Source organism: Papaver somniferum, chromosome 3 (genome assembly GCF_003573695.1).
Source record: "Papaver somniferum cultivar HN1 chromosome 3, ASM357369v1, whole genome shotgun sequence".
NCBI lineage: Eukaryota > Viridiplantae > Streptophyta > Magnoliopsida > Ranunculales > Papaveraceae > Papaver > Papaver somniferum.
The window spans coordinates 147,530,513-147,546,388 of record NC_039360.1 but is presented as its reverse complement, the minus strand read 5'-3'; the positions used below and the strand labels follow the sequence as shown (position 1 = coordinate 147,546,388).

The 15,876-nt window shown below is 37.2% G+C and overlaps 2 protein-coding genes across 3 annotated transcripts; both read right to left on the bottom strand.

Annotated features, from left to right (window-relative positions):
- Positions 1–1,362: 1,362 nt before the first annotated feature.
- On the bottom strand, positions 1,363–2,215 carry LOC113357645 (auxin-responsive protein SAUR50-like). Its single transcript, XM_026601086.1, has one exon. The coding sequence runs from the start codon at positions 2,078–2,080 to the stop codon at positions 1,757–1,759; it is 324 nt and encodes a 107-aa protein (XP_026456871.1). The 5' UTR covers positions 2,081–2,215; the 3' UTR covers positions 1,363–1,756.
- Positions 2,216–4,611: 2,396 nt separating this feature from the next.
- LOC113357644 (transcription initiation factor TFIID subunit 14b-like) lies at positions 4,612–7,589 on the bottom strand. Of its 2 annotated transcripts, XR_003363745.1 has the most exons (8): positions 7,324–7,589; positions 7,063–7,151; positions 6,711–6,932; positions 6,438–6,628; positions 6,213–6,337; positions 5,983–6,061; positions 4,885–5,082; positions 4,612–4,796 (listed from the first exon to the last, which is right to left on the bottom strand). XR_003363745.1 is itself a non-coding variant. In XM_026601085.1 (7 exons), the coding sequence occupies exons 1-7, from the start codon at positions 7,441–7,443 to the stop codon at positions 5,042–5,044; spliced, it is 867 nt and encodes a 288-aa protein (XP_026456870.1). In that variant the 5' UTR covers positions 7,444–7,589; the 3' UTR covers positions 4,612–5,041. The 2 variants fall into 2 exon arrangements, 1 of the variants encoding a protein (XP_026456870.1); XM_026601085.1 differs by having other exon boundaries at positions 4,612–5,082.
- Between the last annotated feature and the right edge of the window lie 8,287 nt (positions 7,590–15,876).

The window sequence follows — 15,876 nt, the reverse complement described above, 5'->3', positions numbered from 1 at the left end:
TGCTTCAAAACCCATAATAATCTTTTTCTGAAACCAGAATTCTTATAGCTTCTACGGATGGATTGTTTTGATGAAGAAGAGGCTGTTGATGAAGGTTTTGGTTTTGGTTTTGCCATCGCCATTGAAAATGAAGGCGGAGGAGGTTGTTGGATATTTTGTGGAAGAAAAACTTGGTAACGATGTTGGTAGGCACGTGAAAACCCACCACCCGACCCGACCCAACCCGCCTTATTGTGGGTCGGGTGAAAAACGACCCATTGTTATGGTGGGTCGGTTGCGGGTGAAAAGTTCAATTACCCATCAGCAGTGGGTCGGGTGGTGGGTGAGGCCAAACCCGACCCAACCCGACCCATGTGCAGCCCTAGTCCTGCAAAAGTTTTATCCAATGTTCAAAACTGGTCTCTTGGCATGGGTTAAGAGCCAGAAAAATCATCAAAATAGATTTTCTGACCATTACGTTATTATTCATTTATTTATTTATAAATAATTAGAGTCAAATGACATTAACAAATTAAAGAAATTAGGATTTTTCATAAAATCGAAAAGTAATAAAAAAGGAGAGTACAAGAAAGAACGTGAGAGGTACATGCGGGACGTGCAATCGTTTCCCAATGTGATTGAACCCAAGTTGTTCAACCACGGACCTTTTATCAGTACATCTACCGTACGACTTTATTACATCCTAACCGTTTATCAATGGACCACAGAAATAAACATCAACGGTCTATATCAATAGTACCGCATTTACTAACAACAATCACTTCACGTACTCTTTAGGGGTACCCTAACGTAAAAAGACTTCGGGGACCACATTGTACGTTAAAGGACTTTTGATCATGTATGTCGGGTTCATCATAGTATAGTACTCCCAATATATGACATTTCACTACACAGAGCGTAGCACATGCTTGTAGGTCCCATTAACATCGTCAGCCCGAAGATTTTCAAGATATCAACTTTTTCTTGTAACCCCATTGGAAGCCAGTTGAGCAGTAACAAGATTGATTGAGAAGGAACCAAAACCGTTGATTTTGGTTTGCAGTAGTTGGTTGATTTTTAGTATCTCAACAAACAACCGTTGAGAAGGAATCAAAATCTAGGAGTTTGGAGAATGAATATAATTCTTAGACAACAAACACAGTTTGCTGCATTATTTCTTCATCAGACAAGTATTCCAATTACTACTAGGGTTGTCGTTTGTTGGTTGTTTTCTTTTCTCACAGTTTATAGGTTTACTGTTACTTCACTATTTCTCACTGTTTTTTTTTTCTTTTCTTTTCTTGCTCTCCATATGCTCTCTGTACCTTGTTATTATAAGAAGAAGGTAAGAGATGTGAAGAATGAACTGAAAAAAGGAAGATGTAAAAGATAACTAATCCATTTCCTGATCATATTTCATAAACATATATAATCATCATCGAACATCAGTAGGACAATAAGTCTCATACAAGAATATTGTGCAAAACGAAAGCACAAAATTAGTAGTAGTAGTAGTAGTCTCTTACAGGGTACCCAAAAAAGCACCACCAGTAAGGAAAATATATGTCCAACTCTAAACTAATTTATATACTACAAAAGACCATATAAAAATGGTTATGATGTTCTAGGGTTTAGTCTTTTTGTAAACAGAGAACAACCCATAAAACACACAAAAAAGGAAAAATAAGTAATTAGAGACTAGAGTGAGAAGCAAAGTAAGCAGCTTCATCATATCTTGATCCTCATCTTCAACCCAAAAAAAAAAACCTTCATTTTTTCAACAGAGCATTGATGTTAGAGAACGAAAGATAACTTCTTCACATGGAATAGTGAGACCCATATTATGATCAAAACCAAATTCTTCCTCAGCTCTTTGAAGTAAGATTTGAAACTCAGGATGAGTCAAGAATGAAATAGGAACAATAAATCTACTTCTTTTCTCACCAACATAAACAGCAAAGTGACCTTTAGGTACATCAACTGGTAAACCTTGTTCTTCATCGTTATTATACCCTTGTTTTTTACCTAAACTTGAACATCTCTTCAGTATCTTTGACAAAACTGCTCTCTGTGGGAATTTCTGGGTTTTTCCTAAAGCCATTGAGCAAACAAAGATCAAGATGCACAAAGAAAGCTTAAGACGAAGAAGAGATAGTTTGAAGATGTTGATGGAGTGGGGTGAATGAAATGGTTGGAATGTGGTCTGTTTATAAAGACAAGGAGTATAGAGAGTGAGAGTTACAAGAGTGAGCTAGGGAGAGAGTGAGAGACCAAGTCAGTCATGTGGGGTGTGGGAGCAAAGGACAGACCACGGGTTTATTTGGGTCTGTGTGGGTACAAAGGACATGCTGGAACCAAACCCCGTGGAGTTCAAACGTATACTTGTTGCTTCTCCTCTTTAGGACAACATGGTCCTATATCTCTCTGTTTTAGGGTTCGGGTTGGATTTAAAAGTCATTCAAAAGGTTCTTAATTTCTTTTGCCAAGTTGCAACATGACCCATGATTGTCATTTGTTCAATTCCTATTGGCTGTTTAGTTGAGCGATGCTTTCCTTTTTGAGGAACTTGGTCCAACTATATTCTGAATTTTATAAGCATTTTTTACTACCTCTCTCATCATGTTTAAGGAACACAAATACTGTACTGTGAAGTGTACCCTGCTAGCTGCCTGTGACTGTGGGTCTAATTTTTCAATTATTATAACCATAAACAGTAAAGGGTGTACACTGTTATGATTATTGAACATTCAGTGATCCCCTAGACCTTCCCACATCCCAACCATTGATTCCTTCTTTGGAGTATCATCAGTATAAATCCAAAGGATAAAAGTCATATATGAACCAGGTGTCCATTATGGAGAGAAGGGTTCCATACGACTTAAAGCACGGCAACATTAGTTATCCTTTAGCAGTAATCAATATCTCGACTTTTGACTCCTCTCAAAGATTTTATGTTCTCTCTGAATCAAATCAAACGCCATAGTTCAGTCCGGTCTTCAATATCTTTGTCGTTTAATGGAGTCACAAGAAAACCTAAATCGTAAGTATCTAAAAACTTACACGTATTTGGGGACTTAAGATTTCATTTATCTTGATTTCTGGGAGGTTGTTAGGACTTGGGTTTTTTATACCTTATATACCTACCGTATATGTACTGCAGTACCTTAGAATCATTAAAAAAAAACGAATAATCAAAATGTTGTAGTTTTATAATGCTCAATCCTTATTCTATGGATCATGGGAAATCATTCAAACCGGGTTAGTGCGAATTCGGGTCACATCTAGACAGAGCGGACGTAATTTTTGAGCAAACCACGAAGTGCTGCGTGTAGTGAATTAAAGATTTCATTTAGATACTGATCTCCACCCATCAACCAAAGATTTTTTTATTTTTTATTTTTTATATAGCAAAGTAAAGTAGGAGGGTTAATTGAGCTTGACTTCCTATAACTTATTCTGGCCTTACTTTCTCTACGTATATCCTGTTCCTTGCTAAAAAGGATGACTTATCCTCTCTCACTAAAAACATGAAAGAGGGAGTCTGAAGGTGGTCCTCAATGAATGACAAAACCACCAACACCACTAAAAAGAGGAAGGAGTTGTTGGGATGGAGATATAACTCATACCCGTTTCTTCTCATTGCATAGTGCATACTTACTTACATGCCTGGCTATGATGCGGTAGAAATTTATTACCCATGTTCTACACAAGGCCCACAAGAGCAACAACAACTATCAACTAAACCCTACAGTCTAGTAGTATTATTAACTCTTGTCTACTTCTATATGTCCCTTCTCTTCTCTCTCTGCACCAACAACCGTACATGTTATATATATAACAACTGTATTGTGTTTAGAGGGAGTTAAGGAATTTCCGTGGGACCAACCAACAATGGAGTGCAAGTGCAACACTGCAGCTGACTCTTCTCTTCTTGCATTTCAAAGGATTTGAATCAGGAGTCGCAAGACTAAACAAGACAACAACATACATAATTCGGGAAAGTAAAGCTTTTCCATTGGATTGGTTTAACTTGGTAAATATTTTTGGAAGCATGTTTAGAGAGACTGGTTCAGTGTTTCAGGCTTGCAGGACCTTAGTCAGTCGTACTTTTGCCTTATAAGCTGCAGGCCATGTTCTGTGAAGGAGATTGGTTGATGCGTTTCAAGATAAAAACAGACTCCATCAGCAGTTGCACCGACCAGCTATCATTTTACTTGGCTAACCACCTCCCTCTCTTTCTCTCTGTGTCTCTCTCTCTCTAGGATTGAAGGTGACAATAGCCTTTTTAGTTACACCACATGAAGGCCATGTTACTCTTGCCTCCCAAGATAACATAGCAAGTACCTGAGAGTGAAGTCATCTCAACTGCTTGAAACGGCTATCACTCGCCACTTCCTGTCTTTACCCAATCACCAACCTAATCGCTCTAATCCCCCTTTTCCTTTGTAAACTCTTTTTCTTAACAACCGTTTTCCATTACTAAAACTGGTTTATCTCTTTCTCTCTATAAGAAAAAGAAATTTCTTCATTTCTGATTTTATACCTAATTATAGAGATGAGCAACTAATGACCATGAATAAACAAGAACACAAAATTATTAATTAAGATTAAATTAACGGTAGAGAAACCAAGTGACACCGAAAGATGTTGTAGTTGAATCACTAATACGAAAATAGGCTGTGGAGCCAAGTTTTCTGACGACTAGAAATGGCGACAATGATACAAGGAAATATCGAGGAAAATATAGTACTGATGTAAACCCAACCCTGATAAAGTGTAACCAAGAGTATCTAATGAAAGATGAGGAGTTGCACCAACTGTAACACCACAAAAATAGGATCAATGAAATTACCTTAACAGGATGTAGACCACCATCAGTTAATGCTAACATGACAATGAAATTACCAGGTACATTTCATGTATCTGCAGCATTAAAACAACTAAAGGAAACATCGAGGAAAGTCCGGCCCACTAGAGGTCTTCGCAGAAAGCTCAAAGGAAGTTTCCTTATATTAGATTGAACAGCAAAAACAACCCTAACAATCCCTGAGGACTGTGAGGGTCATTGCGACAAGCTTCCAGTTGGCTTAAGATGAAACTGATCTGATAAATGCAGGAAAAATGTGTATAAGAGATGATGTGACAGGTAAAAACACCATCAGGAGGACAATGGACATCCACATCATCACTAGTTATCTGCAATCCCTAGAATCAAGTTGATATGAAATGATCCTACCTACATTTTTTGACACTAAAAAGTTGCATAAACATCCTACCTACATTGTCCTGCACAGCTTTATACCGATCTTATGACCAATACCTAAGCAATGTCCACTAAAAAGCAAAACCAAATAAATTGTTTCTCCTTTATCACAGAACCATGAAAAGGTTCTAAGAATAATTTCTTAATAGGCAGCCTCACAGATCATAGCCTTACAATGTTGCAGTAAGTAAACATAGAGCAAATTATTCAAGTCTAGAAAGGGTCTAAAGGGGACTGGGTTGTTTCAGAACGGCACAACAACAGATAAATTTAACCTGATTGGCCAGATTTGAAAATGTAGCCACTAATACATACTAATATCCTCCACAGACACCTTGAGTTTTGTGCATCAGAACGGCACAACAACTGCCACTGTACTGCAGACGCAAGTATTCCCAGAATCCCGAGTACGTACTGTACTCACTTTCATGATTTAACTTCCATGATTAAGTAGGCATATATTCTCACGCATAATGTCTAATTTCAGGCAAGGTAGTTGTTGTATAGACAGATTCAAAATCTATCTTCTTCTTGAGTTCTAAATTAACTGATAAATCCCTTTTTCTATCTGTCTTTTAATACAATTGAAGGACATACAGGGAAACGAAGGTTCCATAATTCCTTGTGTTAGGATCAACATTATCACTAATTCAAACTACTTGGCACTTTAGCATCTCTACAAACCAATCTGAAAGGGAAACCACCTAAATTCTAGTGAGCTTAAGTACATATTCACTGACCAGGTGAGGGTTTTGAGTGTTGTGGTTGCCCATCCGTCAGAGTTAACTGTCTTCTGAGCTTACCAATATGAGCTTGTACCTACGAAAGCAAACATAGAGATTTACAGACATCAACAACAACAAAAAGCAATCTCGTTACACAAATATTAGCTGTAGCTACTGTATCTTAAAATAGTAATAGCCATTCATCACTATGAAGATGAACTCAAATGTGTACATATATTTCTAACCTGTTGACGCGCCGCAGCAAGTTTTAATAATTCATCTGCCTCTGAAAAGTTCAAGAACCACTGACTTAACGGGTGGTCCTTCGTATCACCTCTTTTCCTTTCATGCACATTTTCAATCAGCAGTCCTACATAGATTCAGTAGAACGTTTCACCTCTCACACCTATTTAGTAAGTTTTGTTTTCCACCGTTAGAAAACAGCCATAAGGTTAAGGGATTAAACATACCAGAAGGAGGGAAGTTAAAACTAGCGGGTAGTCTAGGCACAGAAACAGCAGGATGATTCTGGACACGAGAAAAGAAAGCCTCTGAAGGTTCACAGAAAACAATCTCATCATAAGACTCTATAACAACAGGTTTTTTGGTTGACTGCGGAGCTGAAGAATCATCCTCAGGGTATAACCTCAAATGGTGAAGTCTGAAAATTGGAAAACAACCATCAACACACTAGTCCCTAACATTCAATACAACATAACATAACAAAGAAATGGATCACTCACAAGTCCAATTGCTTATCAGAAACATCGGCATGAAAAAATATAGAAATGGCAATTTCAAATTCACCCCAACCAGATTCTGATAGCTCAAATGGCGGTGAATCCACAATCCTAGTTGGGTTATTGAAACTCGCATGCAATTGAAAAACAACACGCTTTATCACAGCCCCAAGATCCTCATTTGTTGCACTTCTAACATAGACGGTCCATTTGTGCGAATGATACCTAATTGAAGCAACTTCAAATGAGGAAACATTTTGAAAACAAAGTCCACAAACCCATATAAAAGTTCCAAGTAAGACAATTGCATTAAAAAGAATGAAGAAGTTTCAGTAAGTAACCATCTTATACTCACTCAGTCGCCTTTTTACCAAGCCAGAACGCAATAGTTCCATAAACTATAGGAACACTAATTTCGACATCTTTGAGTTTCTTGTTCAAGATCTACAACAACAACAACAAATAACTTGATAATCACCAAACTTGAAGAATTTAGGTGTTTTTTCTTTTTTAATTTCAGTTCGTGGTTTGAAATTATAAACTAGGGTTGGCACTAATATGTTAATTGAGGCAAACCAAGTTATGGCGGATCGCAAAGAAATGATAAAATGTTTACCTTTTTGTCGTTCTCTTCAGAGGTTTTACCAGATTTTGGGCGATGAGTTTTTGCGGCGGATCCGCTCCCATCAGATTGATCTCCTCCGCTCTGTTTTCTTCCAGCCAAGTTATGTGGCATTTCGGATTGTTCGAGTTCCAAGACAAATCAAAATAAAAAATCTAGGTATTTCCTCTACAAAATTGACGAAGACGAGTCGAATTTAAGGATCGGGGATTAGGGTTTTGCGAACGGTTTATTCAGTTGTTTCTAAGGTTTTTTGTATCCCCGAGTCACTGACTACTTTTGAGGCGCATCTATGTTTTAAGCAAACCAGGATAAGTATACACGTGTGAAGAGCACTGGAACCAAATTTTATGGGTTCTGCAATGTTAGAGCAAGTCTTATGGTGGAAGAGTTCCATCTTCCATCTTCCACGCCACCTCAGCACTTGGAACCGTGGATGAAAGTGCAAGTGTAGTGGTGGAATAGTAAAAACGCTATTCTTAATAGCGCTAAAAAAACGCTATTAAGAATAGCGTTTTTTTCTCAGCCGTTAGATTTCAACAACTCATCCTAAATCTACGGACAAAAAAAAACGCTATTCTTAATAGCGTTTAACACTATTCTTATTGGCGTTCACATGGATTCACGAACCCTTCCACAAAATGGTGGAACCTTGCTTGGATTTTCTGTGGAAAACCCAAACTTGGAAGCCATTAGACTTGACATTCCATGGTTTTTCCACACTTGGAATAGGTTGGATTCCACCATAAGACTTGCTCTTATAACCGGTCAGGCTAGTGAAGCACCAAGATGGTGCGATACAGCATAGCCGGCCAAGTCAGTGCTCAGCCAAGATGGCGCAACACAACATAGACTGTTAAGCGCTAAGATAACGGGACCCTGCAGGGCCAGTGAAGTGCAAAGATGGCGCTACACTGTAAACATATTGGACAAGTAATGAAGCTTATTGGCCGACACAATAAAGCTTCATTGAGGGAAAGGAAAGACAAGGCCAAGTTAACATATGCAACATGCGTTGTTGGGATTAAGGCATATCCATGGAATTGAGTTGGCCCAAACTCAAGGATGATGCAAGAGTGTAGAATAGGCCGAGAGTTGGCCTATACATTAGTTCAAGGATGGCCAAAGCTTGGACAATGCAAACAAGCTAGTAATGCAAGAGTAGGCATTGTTATTGTCGAGCAAATTGGCTAAGTGAAGCATACACCTTAAGAATAACCTGAATGAGCTAAGTAAATAGCCAAGATGATTGTGGTGCGATGTTGGCCGTACATTGGCTTAGGCCAAAAAGAGTTCAGGGCCATGTTGGCTGAGTATTGAAGGAAGGCCAAGTTCAGTAATACGCAAAGGTTGCACGTTATGACTCAAGTGACGGTTAGGAGTTGGTTATTGGCTTCACAAGCATGCCAAAGGTGTGAGACAAGATAGAATTGTTATAAAGGAAGTTTATAATCGTGGGAGAGTGTTCATAACTGCTTTAGAACAGGTGTTGGATGTTGGCTCGAGTTTAAACAGAAACTGGCCAAGTTGACACAGTTACTGGCGGTTATGGAACTGCCCTATAGGACAGATGGTTGTCCCATGCGTGTGCAAGTGTTGTGCACGATTTTTTGACATTAAATCTGTTGTATAAATAGTGCAAAGGCATTAGAAATTCAGTTGGCTTATATAGGAGATTGTGAGACTCAAATTGAAATATTTTTGTAAGGTTAAGGCTTGGTTCATGAGGAATAAGTCCGTGTAAGTCCCTAAGTGGGCAAGTTTTGTATATCTTCCCTTTGATGAAATAAAATGGATTGATTGTGTCATGTTCTAAGTTTTCTTGGTTGGATGATTGTGTCAGTGAATGTATGACAATGTTTGAATGATGTATGGTAGGCATTTGAGAAGAAAAGAGAAGAAGAAAGAAGGCTAAGGACTTCCACTGTAGCACTGTAGAGTTGGTTGTTTACTTTGGTGCAAACTCATAAGGATGAAGTATGAGTGGGTGAAGCTTGATTCATTGAACCACTGTGCTGCTGGGTTACACTTGCGCAGAAAATTTGCAAGGTTCATTTGCGGGTGTGACAACTTCCATGGCCATTAAGATGTAACAATGCACTCGTGCATCATGTCACTATGACATTGCCATGGCACTGGAATGGACGATGAGAATAAGGGAAAATGACCTACTGGCAGAGGTTTGAATTTCTTGGAAAAAATGGCATTCAGATATGCTATATGTACCATTTAAATGTAACCACCAATCCTTCCTGATTATACAAAATGAGGTTTGTTGGTCCATAAGGGTGTCTTATTTTTGAAACCCAAGCCCCGCCACTCTTATTTTTGCATATGTAGGGAGTTATAAGGCTGGTTCCTGTGGGCATGGCAAAGTGGCAAATTTTTCACTTAGCCCGGCCAGGTCTAGTTTCTACCGAGCTTCCGAGTCTCGACCGTGTAGGGGGTTATAAGTCCAGGTGTAGACAAGACCACTCGTTGTAGTCTCCATCGCTCAGTAGAATCTGATCCAACATCCATAAATTCCCTCCTCAATAAATACCCAATTCCACTTTCATTTTAACTCACACCTTCTCTATTCTTGACACTTCTCACATTTGTACAATCTAAAACAAATTTCATCATCTAACTCTTCCATTTTCTCTACAATTCACTCATATTGTGTAATTTCTTTAATACGTCTCAATCTAATTCTCAATTGACTAATCAAAAGAAGATTAGGGGTGCAAAATTTACCATAGTCGAAGATGAAAGCATTTGCAGAAACTATGTGTTCTTTACACGAAATAGTATCGATGGTGCCCAACAACAATGTACCAAGTTGTGGGATAAAATATTTGTTAAAATTCGTGAAGAAACTATGAACATCAACGGTCGTGATGCAAATGGATTTTCCGGTCGCTTCATTACAATCAATGCCCAAGTTGCTTTGTATGTTGATGCTATAATACAAGCTGCTCGTGCTCGAGCGAGCGGTCTTGTCGATGTTGAACGAAAGTGTTGAAATGATTGACACCACAAGCATGAGAAAAATTTTGGTTAGGAAAGTTGTTATCATATTTTGAAAGTGTTGCCCAAATATAATTCAGATTTATTAGCAATTTTGCAGAGTGTACCCGCAAGTTCACCACCATCTTCACAACCATCTCAATTATCTCAACCCCCTTCAGAGATTCCATTTTCTTCACTAACAAACAAAAATTCGACCTTGAATCTCAATGCTGCGATTAAGAGAAAACAATTAGGAAGAAACAAAGCAAGAGAAATGAGAAAAGATGCACAAGAAGGAGAAGCAAGTGAAGGTTTTTTGGAAACTTTAATTGATCATCAGAAGACCGTCGAAAAACAAAGAGCATTAGACCGACAATTCATGACTAGAGAGATGAAAAACATTGTCAAACTCAAAAGAAATTTGTTTCAGACTATGACAAGAATAAGATTTTAAATGCAAACACCTCAACAATGACCCTCAGACAATTAACGGTATGAGAGATGGAGATGGATAGGTTAGGAAAGGAGTTGGAAGAAAAACATAACAAGAGAAATTTGGAAAAACAATTTGAAGGTCAACATGAAGATGATGAATCAGACCACGATGAAGTAGTGCCACTTAACTAATGTATCAAATTTAATTTCTATGAAAATATAATAGTTCGGTTAAGATGAATGAATTTATAATAGTTTTTCATTAATTGGATTTTTGAATTACATTAAAACTTGACAACATCCATTGAAATTAAACATTACCTTAAAACTTGGCATCATCCGTTGAATTAAACATTAATTTAAAACTCCACATCCTACCCATTTAACAAGAAAATCATCCAATTAAAACTAAATCCCATACGAGTTATGAGAAACTCCTCAAGAATTTGGAAATGCGCTTCGTATTCAAATTATTTTTTCCTTTCCACCTCCACCATTCGCCTCGAGTTCGTATTCCCAATTAAACATTGGTGTCACCTCTAAGACGATATAGATTGACAATCCGTCTCATAGCTATAAAATCCACAAGATCTTTTTTATAGTAATGAATCGACAAAACAACGCTGCCCGATCTCGGTTATGAGGATTACATGTCTCTGTGCAGAAGGTTTCATGAATTTTACCCCAATAACTCATAATGGGTAAACCATTCATCCATCATTCTTAACCTTTCTTTGGGTAGTATAATATATAGTTTCTACAAAGAGATAAATCTTCATCTTCAGTAAAGCTAGGATCGTCCATAGATTACCCAGAAAGTAGAGAAATGTTTGAGTGAAGGTGTGATTTTAAAATGGATGAAATTGTATGTACATATAAGGATTGTTGGCGATTGAGTCTAGGCCGCTAGCGATGCATTCTAGGTCGCTCGGTGTATATTAGACCGCTACTTCTAGTGAAAAATGTAAATTTTAGAACTTTCAAACAATAACCATAAACTTGAAAATTTAGAATGATTCGAACAAGCAATTCAACCTAATCAACTAAACTTATAACAAACAATTTTAAAAATAAAATGGTCTAACATTAATCAATACGCCCTTTATTTCTTCCAAACTCATCCCACATATTCGCTATGAGATCTTCCCTTAACCTGTCATAAAAGCTCTGTTCTCAATGTGACTAGTCATCTGTGCATAGTTCCTTGCAGGTAATCTTCTTTCTGGTTCAATCTCACGCCTTAAGTCAACATCCACATTATTAATCCAATCCTTATTTCGACGTGAAAAGTGGGGGACTAACAACCTCACCAAATATTTCGCTTAGAAATATGTATGGACTAACTCCAATATACTTTCAAGAGAATCAACTAGACAATCAGACTCAATCTTAAGAAAAGTATATCAAGGAGTTATATCTTAATTTCTTGATTCAATACTTAATCAAACAAATAGCAATTTGCGAGTCTAATTGAATACAAGGGAAATTAACGTGAAAGGTAGCGAAGACCAATGCCCAAGTATCAATCCATTTCAATCAACGACCAAAGGTTGGATTTACCAATTGATCGATTCAATGCACAACCTGTGCTATTTCAATTATATGACAAAATATAATGCGGAAAAGAAATAACACAAACACCAGAAGTTTTGTTAACGAGGAAACCACAAATGCAGAAAACCCCCGGGACCTAGTCCAAATTCAACACACACTTTATTAAGCCGCTACAGACACTAGCCTACTACAAGCTAACTTCGGTCTGGACTGTAGTTGAAACCCAATCAATCTCACACTGATCCAAGGTACAGTTGCACTCCTTACGTCTCTGATCCCAGCAAGGATACTACACACTTGATTCCCTTAGCTGATCTCACCCACAACTAAGAGTTGCTATGACCCAAAGTCGAAGACTTTAATAAACAAATCTGTATCACACAGAAAAGTCTACAAGAATAGATAAATCTGTCTCCCACAGAAAGACCTATAAGTTTTGTTCCTTCTTTTGATAAATCAAGGTGAACAAGAACCAATTGATATACCAGACTTATATTCCCGAAGAACACCCTAGAAATATCAATCACCTCACAATAATCTTAATCTACTAGCGAAACAAGATATTGTGGAATCACAAACGATGAGACGAAGATGTTTGTGACTACTTTTCTATCATGCCTATCGGAGAAATTAATCTCGAGCCAATTTTAAAATTGTACTCAATACTATAGAAACAACAAGATCAGATCACGCAACTACAGAGAACATAGTTGGGTCTGGCTTCACAATCCCAACGAAGTCTTCAAGTCGTTAACCTACAGGGTCTCGGTAGAAACCTAAGGTTAAAGGAGAATCGACTCTAGCTTATACAACTAGTATCACATAGGAGGTGTGGGGATTAGGTTTCCCAGTTGCTAGAGTTCTCCTTTATATAGTCTTCAAATCAGGGTTTGCAATCAATGCTACCTTGGTAACAAAGCATCCAATATTTACCGTTAGATGAAAACCTGATTAGATTCAATCTAATATCTTTCAACCGTTAGATAGAATCTTAGCTTGTTATACACGAATTAAATGCACGTGCATTTAGGTTTGTGTAACCGTACCTAAATGTGCACACCTAGTTGGTTCAACATTAGTTAACCAACGGTTAGCCATATGAGCACTTTCATATCAACCTTATTCATCTTCACCATAGCTAGTTCAAATGACTCATAAGAACTAGTTAGAGAGTTTTCAATTGCTTAGATCTTATAGAAGAATATAAGACACAATCGAAACAAAAACGATTTTGATTTACTCGAATCGATTATGAACATTATAGCCACGGTTTGCAAATATGCATTCCTTAGTTTATAAATGTCTTAGTTCACGAATAAACCGTTTTTAGAAAATAACCCACTCTAGTATGCATACCGATACACATACTTAAGTACCCGGATTGAGTTTGTTTTCAGTTTACAAACTCCAGCAGAAATTCACGGGATGTGAACTTCCGGCAGTACGCGTACGGGTACGCGAACTTAGCTTCCGGACTTCCTGAACCAGTAAAGTACGCATTCTTTAGTTCAAGGATTTTGGACTTACACAAGTATGTTCACATACAATGTTTATATCCATTCAAGGTTATATATTCTAAAATCTCATTTCAATCACTGAAACATTCTTAGAGGATGTTAAATAGAGGTTATTCATACACTATTTTTCATCAAAGCGATTTTCAAGATATTGAAATAATCAACATGACTTTCGTCACTTGTAAAGATTAACTTGGCCAAAGCAAAAGCTTACCACACATATTTCGAGAAATAGATAAGCGAGATAAACTCGGATCGAAATAGCACATGTGTATAATCGAAGTCTATATAGCAATACGACTTTTGTCTCAAGGTAAGAGATATAGTAGATAGACTTTTGAGTGATAGATAAGTTCAAGTCTCCACATACCTTTCAGTCTATGAAGTTCCACCAGTTCCTTGAGTAGTTCTTCGTCTTTGCATGATGAACACCGTGGAGTCTAGAGCTCTACTACACTTTCTATCCTAGTCTGAGACTTAGCTATAAGTAGACTAGAAATCAATACTTATAGTTTTGGCAACTAAACTTGACAAACAAGCTTGAGATAGCAACTCTTGCGAGTTCGACCGAGCAGTGCTCTAACAATCTCGCCCTTTGTCAAGTTTAGTGACAAAACTATCAATACATATGGAATACAAAATAAATAAACTTTGCAGCTTCTCTTCCACATGCATGATCTCCTTGGTTCTTCAACGCTACTCGAAATCTTCGTCACTTCCAAGTACTCTAATGATTCCAAAGATAATCAAAATCAACGTCATCGTTTTTGAAGATCCGTAGCTAAAACAATGAGAAAACAAAAGCGCTCAATCATTGTTACACAGTGTCATAGTATTATTACACATCATCAAAGTTCAATTATATCACAACTTCGACAACAATACTATGGTGATATGTATCACTCCCCCTTAGTCAATACTTCATCTCACATGAAAACCACTCCCCATTATGTAATAATCTGAAAACCGTATGTATGTGTAGTGTGAACTACACATTAATTCTCCCCCTTTTTGTCAATAAAATTGGCAAATGTACGAAAACTAGTGGGATCCTAATTAAATTTCCATAGAGACACTTAATGACCAAAAGAAAGCACATATCAAATTTTTAGATGCAATCATATAGCCGAAACTAAATGCATTCATCAAGGAGTTTATACAGATACAAGATAACCCCTGCAATATTCCACAAGCACACTCCCCACAAAGATTTGGCAATTAAGCACATGTTCAATTAAGAACGCTCCCCCATAAAATGTCATTCTCGAAAGAACAACAAGATCGACCTTTCTTTCACAAGAAAAGAAGGATTTCTTTGGACATTACAAATCACACGAAACATGAATTTGTATCAAAAATACTCAATGAAATTTAACCACAAGAGAACCCATGATCAATTTAATCGGAAATGCTCAACATAAGAGAACTTACGGAGCCGCACAATATATACATAGGATCAGGGAAGATCAATACTGCGGAATACACAAAGATTCATTCTATCTTTCATCACTATTTGCACAATGACATATAATAGAATTAATCTTTGTAAACAAAATCTCATCCTTTGTTCCATCAATATTTGCATAATGACATAAAAGGCTTAACTTTTGTTTGTCAAAAGTTCATTCAATCTTTTATCAATACTTGCATATCGACATACGACAGACTTAACTTTTGACCATATATGGGACAATCATAGTTCACGGACGTAAACACACATATCCAATAACAAATTGCAATATATAAAACCATGAAGATTAATACTGCAAAAATCATCTTCCAAACAAACTTTAGAATTTAAAAAAATAAATCTAAAAACATTGAAGATGAAAATCGTCGGACATAGCTATGTGTAATCACAATAATGGTTATTCCAAACTCTAGTTATTCTTCTTAAAAAAACAAAAGAACAAAATTCTCATAAGAAGATTTCCTAGACATTGAGACCTCTGAAAAATTCTTTATCGTCCCCGAACTCCTTGTCGTCAACAACCATGGGAACATATGGTTCGTGAAGAAAGGAGTCAATTCCAACAAACCTTCTAGGTTG

What these genes read in the sequence shown, in the direction of transcription:
- LOC113357645 (XM_026601086.1), bottom strand. Translation starts at nt 2,080, where the DNA reads ATGGCTTTAGGAAAAACCCAGAAATTCCCACAGAGAGCAGTTTTGTCA.
- LOC113357644 (XM_026601085.1), bottom strand. Translation starts at nt 7,443, where the DNA reads ATGCCACATAACTTGGCTGGAAGAAAACAGAGCGGAGGAGATCAATCT. An exon ending in TTTTAACTTCCCTCCTTCTG is followed by an intron (nt 6,338 to 6,437) that starts GTATGTTTAATC and finishes GAATCTATGTAG; the next exon opens with GACTGCTGATTGAAAATGTG. An exon ending in ACACTCAAAACCCTCACCTG is followed by an intron (nt 5,083 to 5,982) that starts GTCAGTGAATAT and finishes TGCATTTATCAG; the next exon opens with ATCAGTTTCATCTTAAGCCA.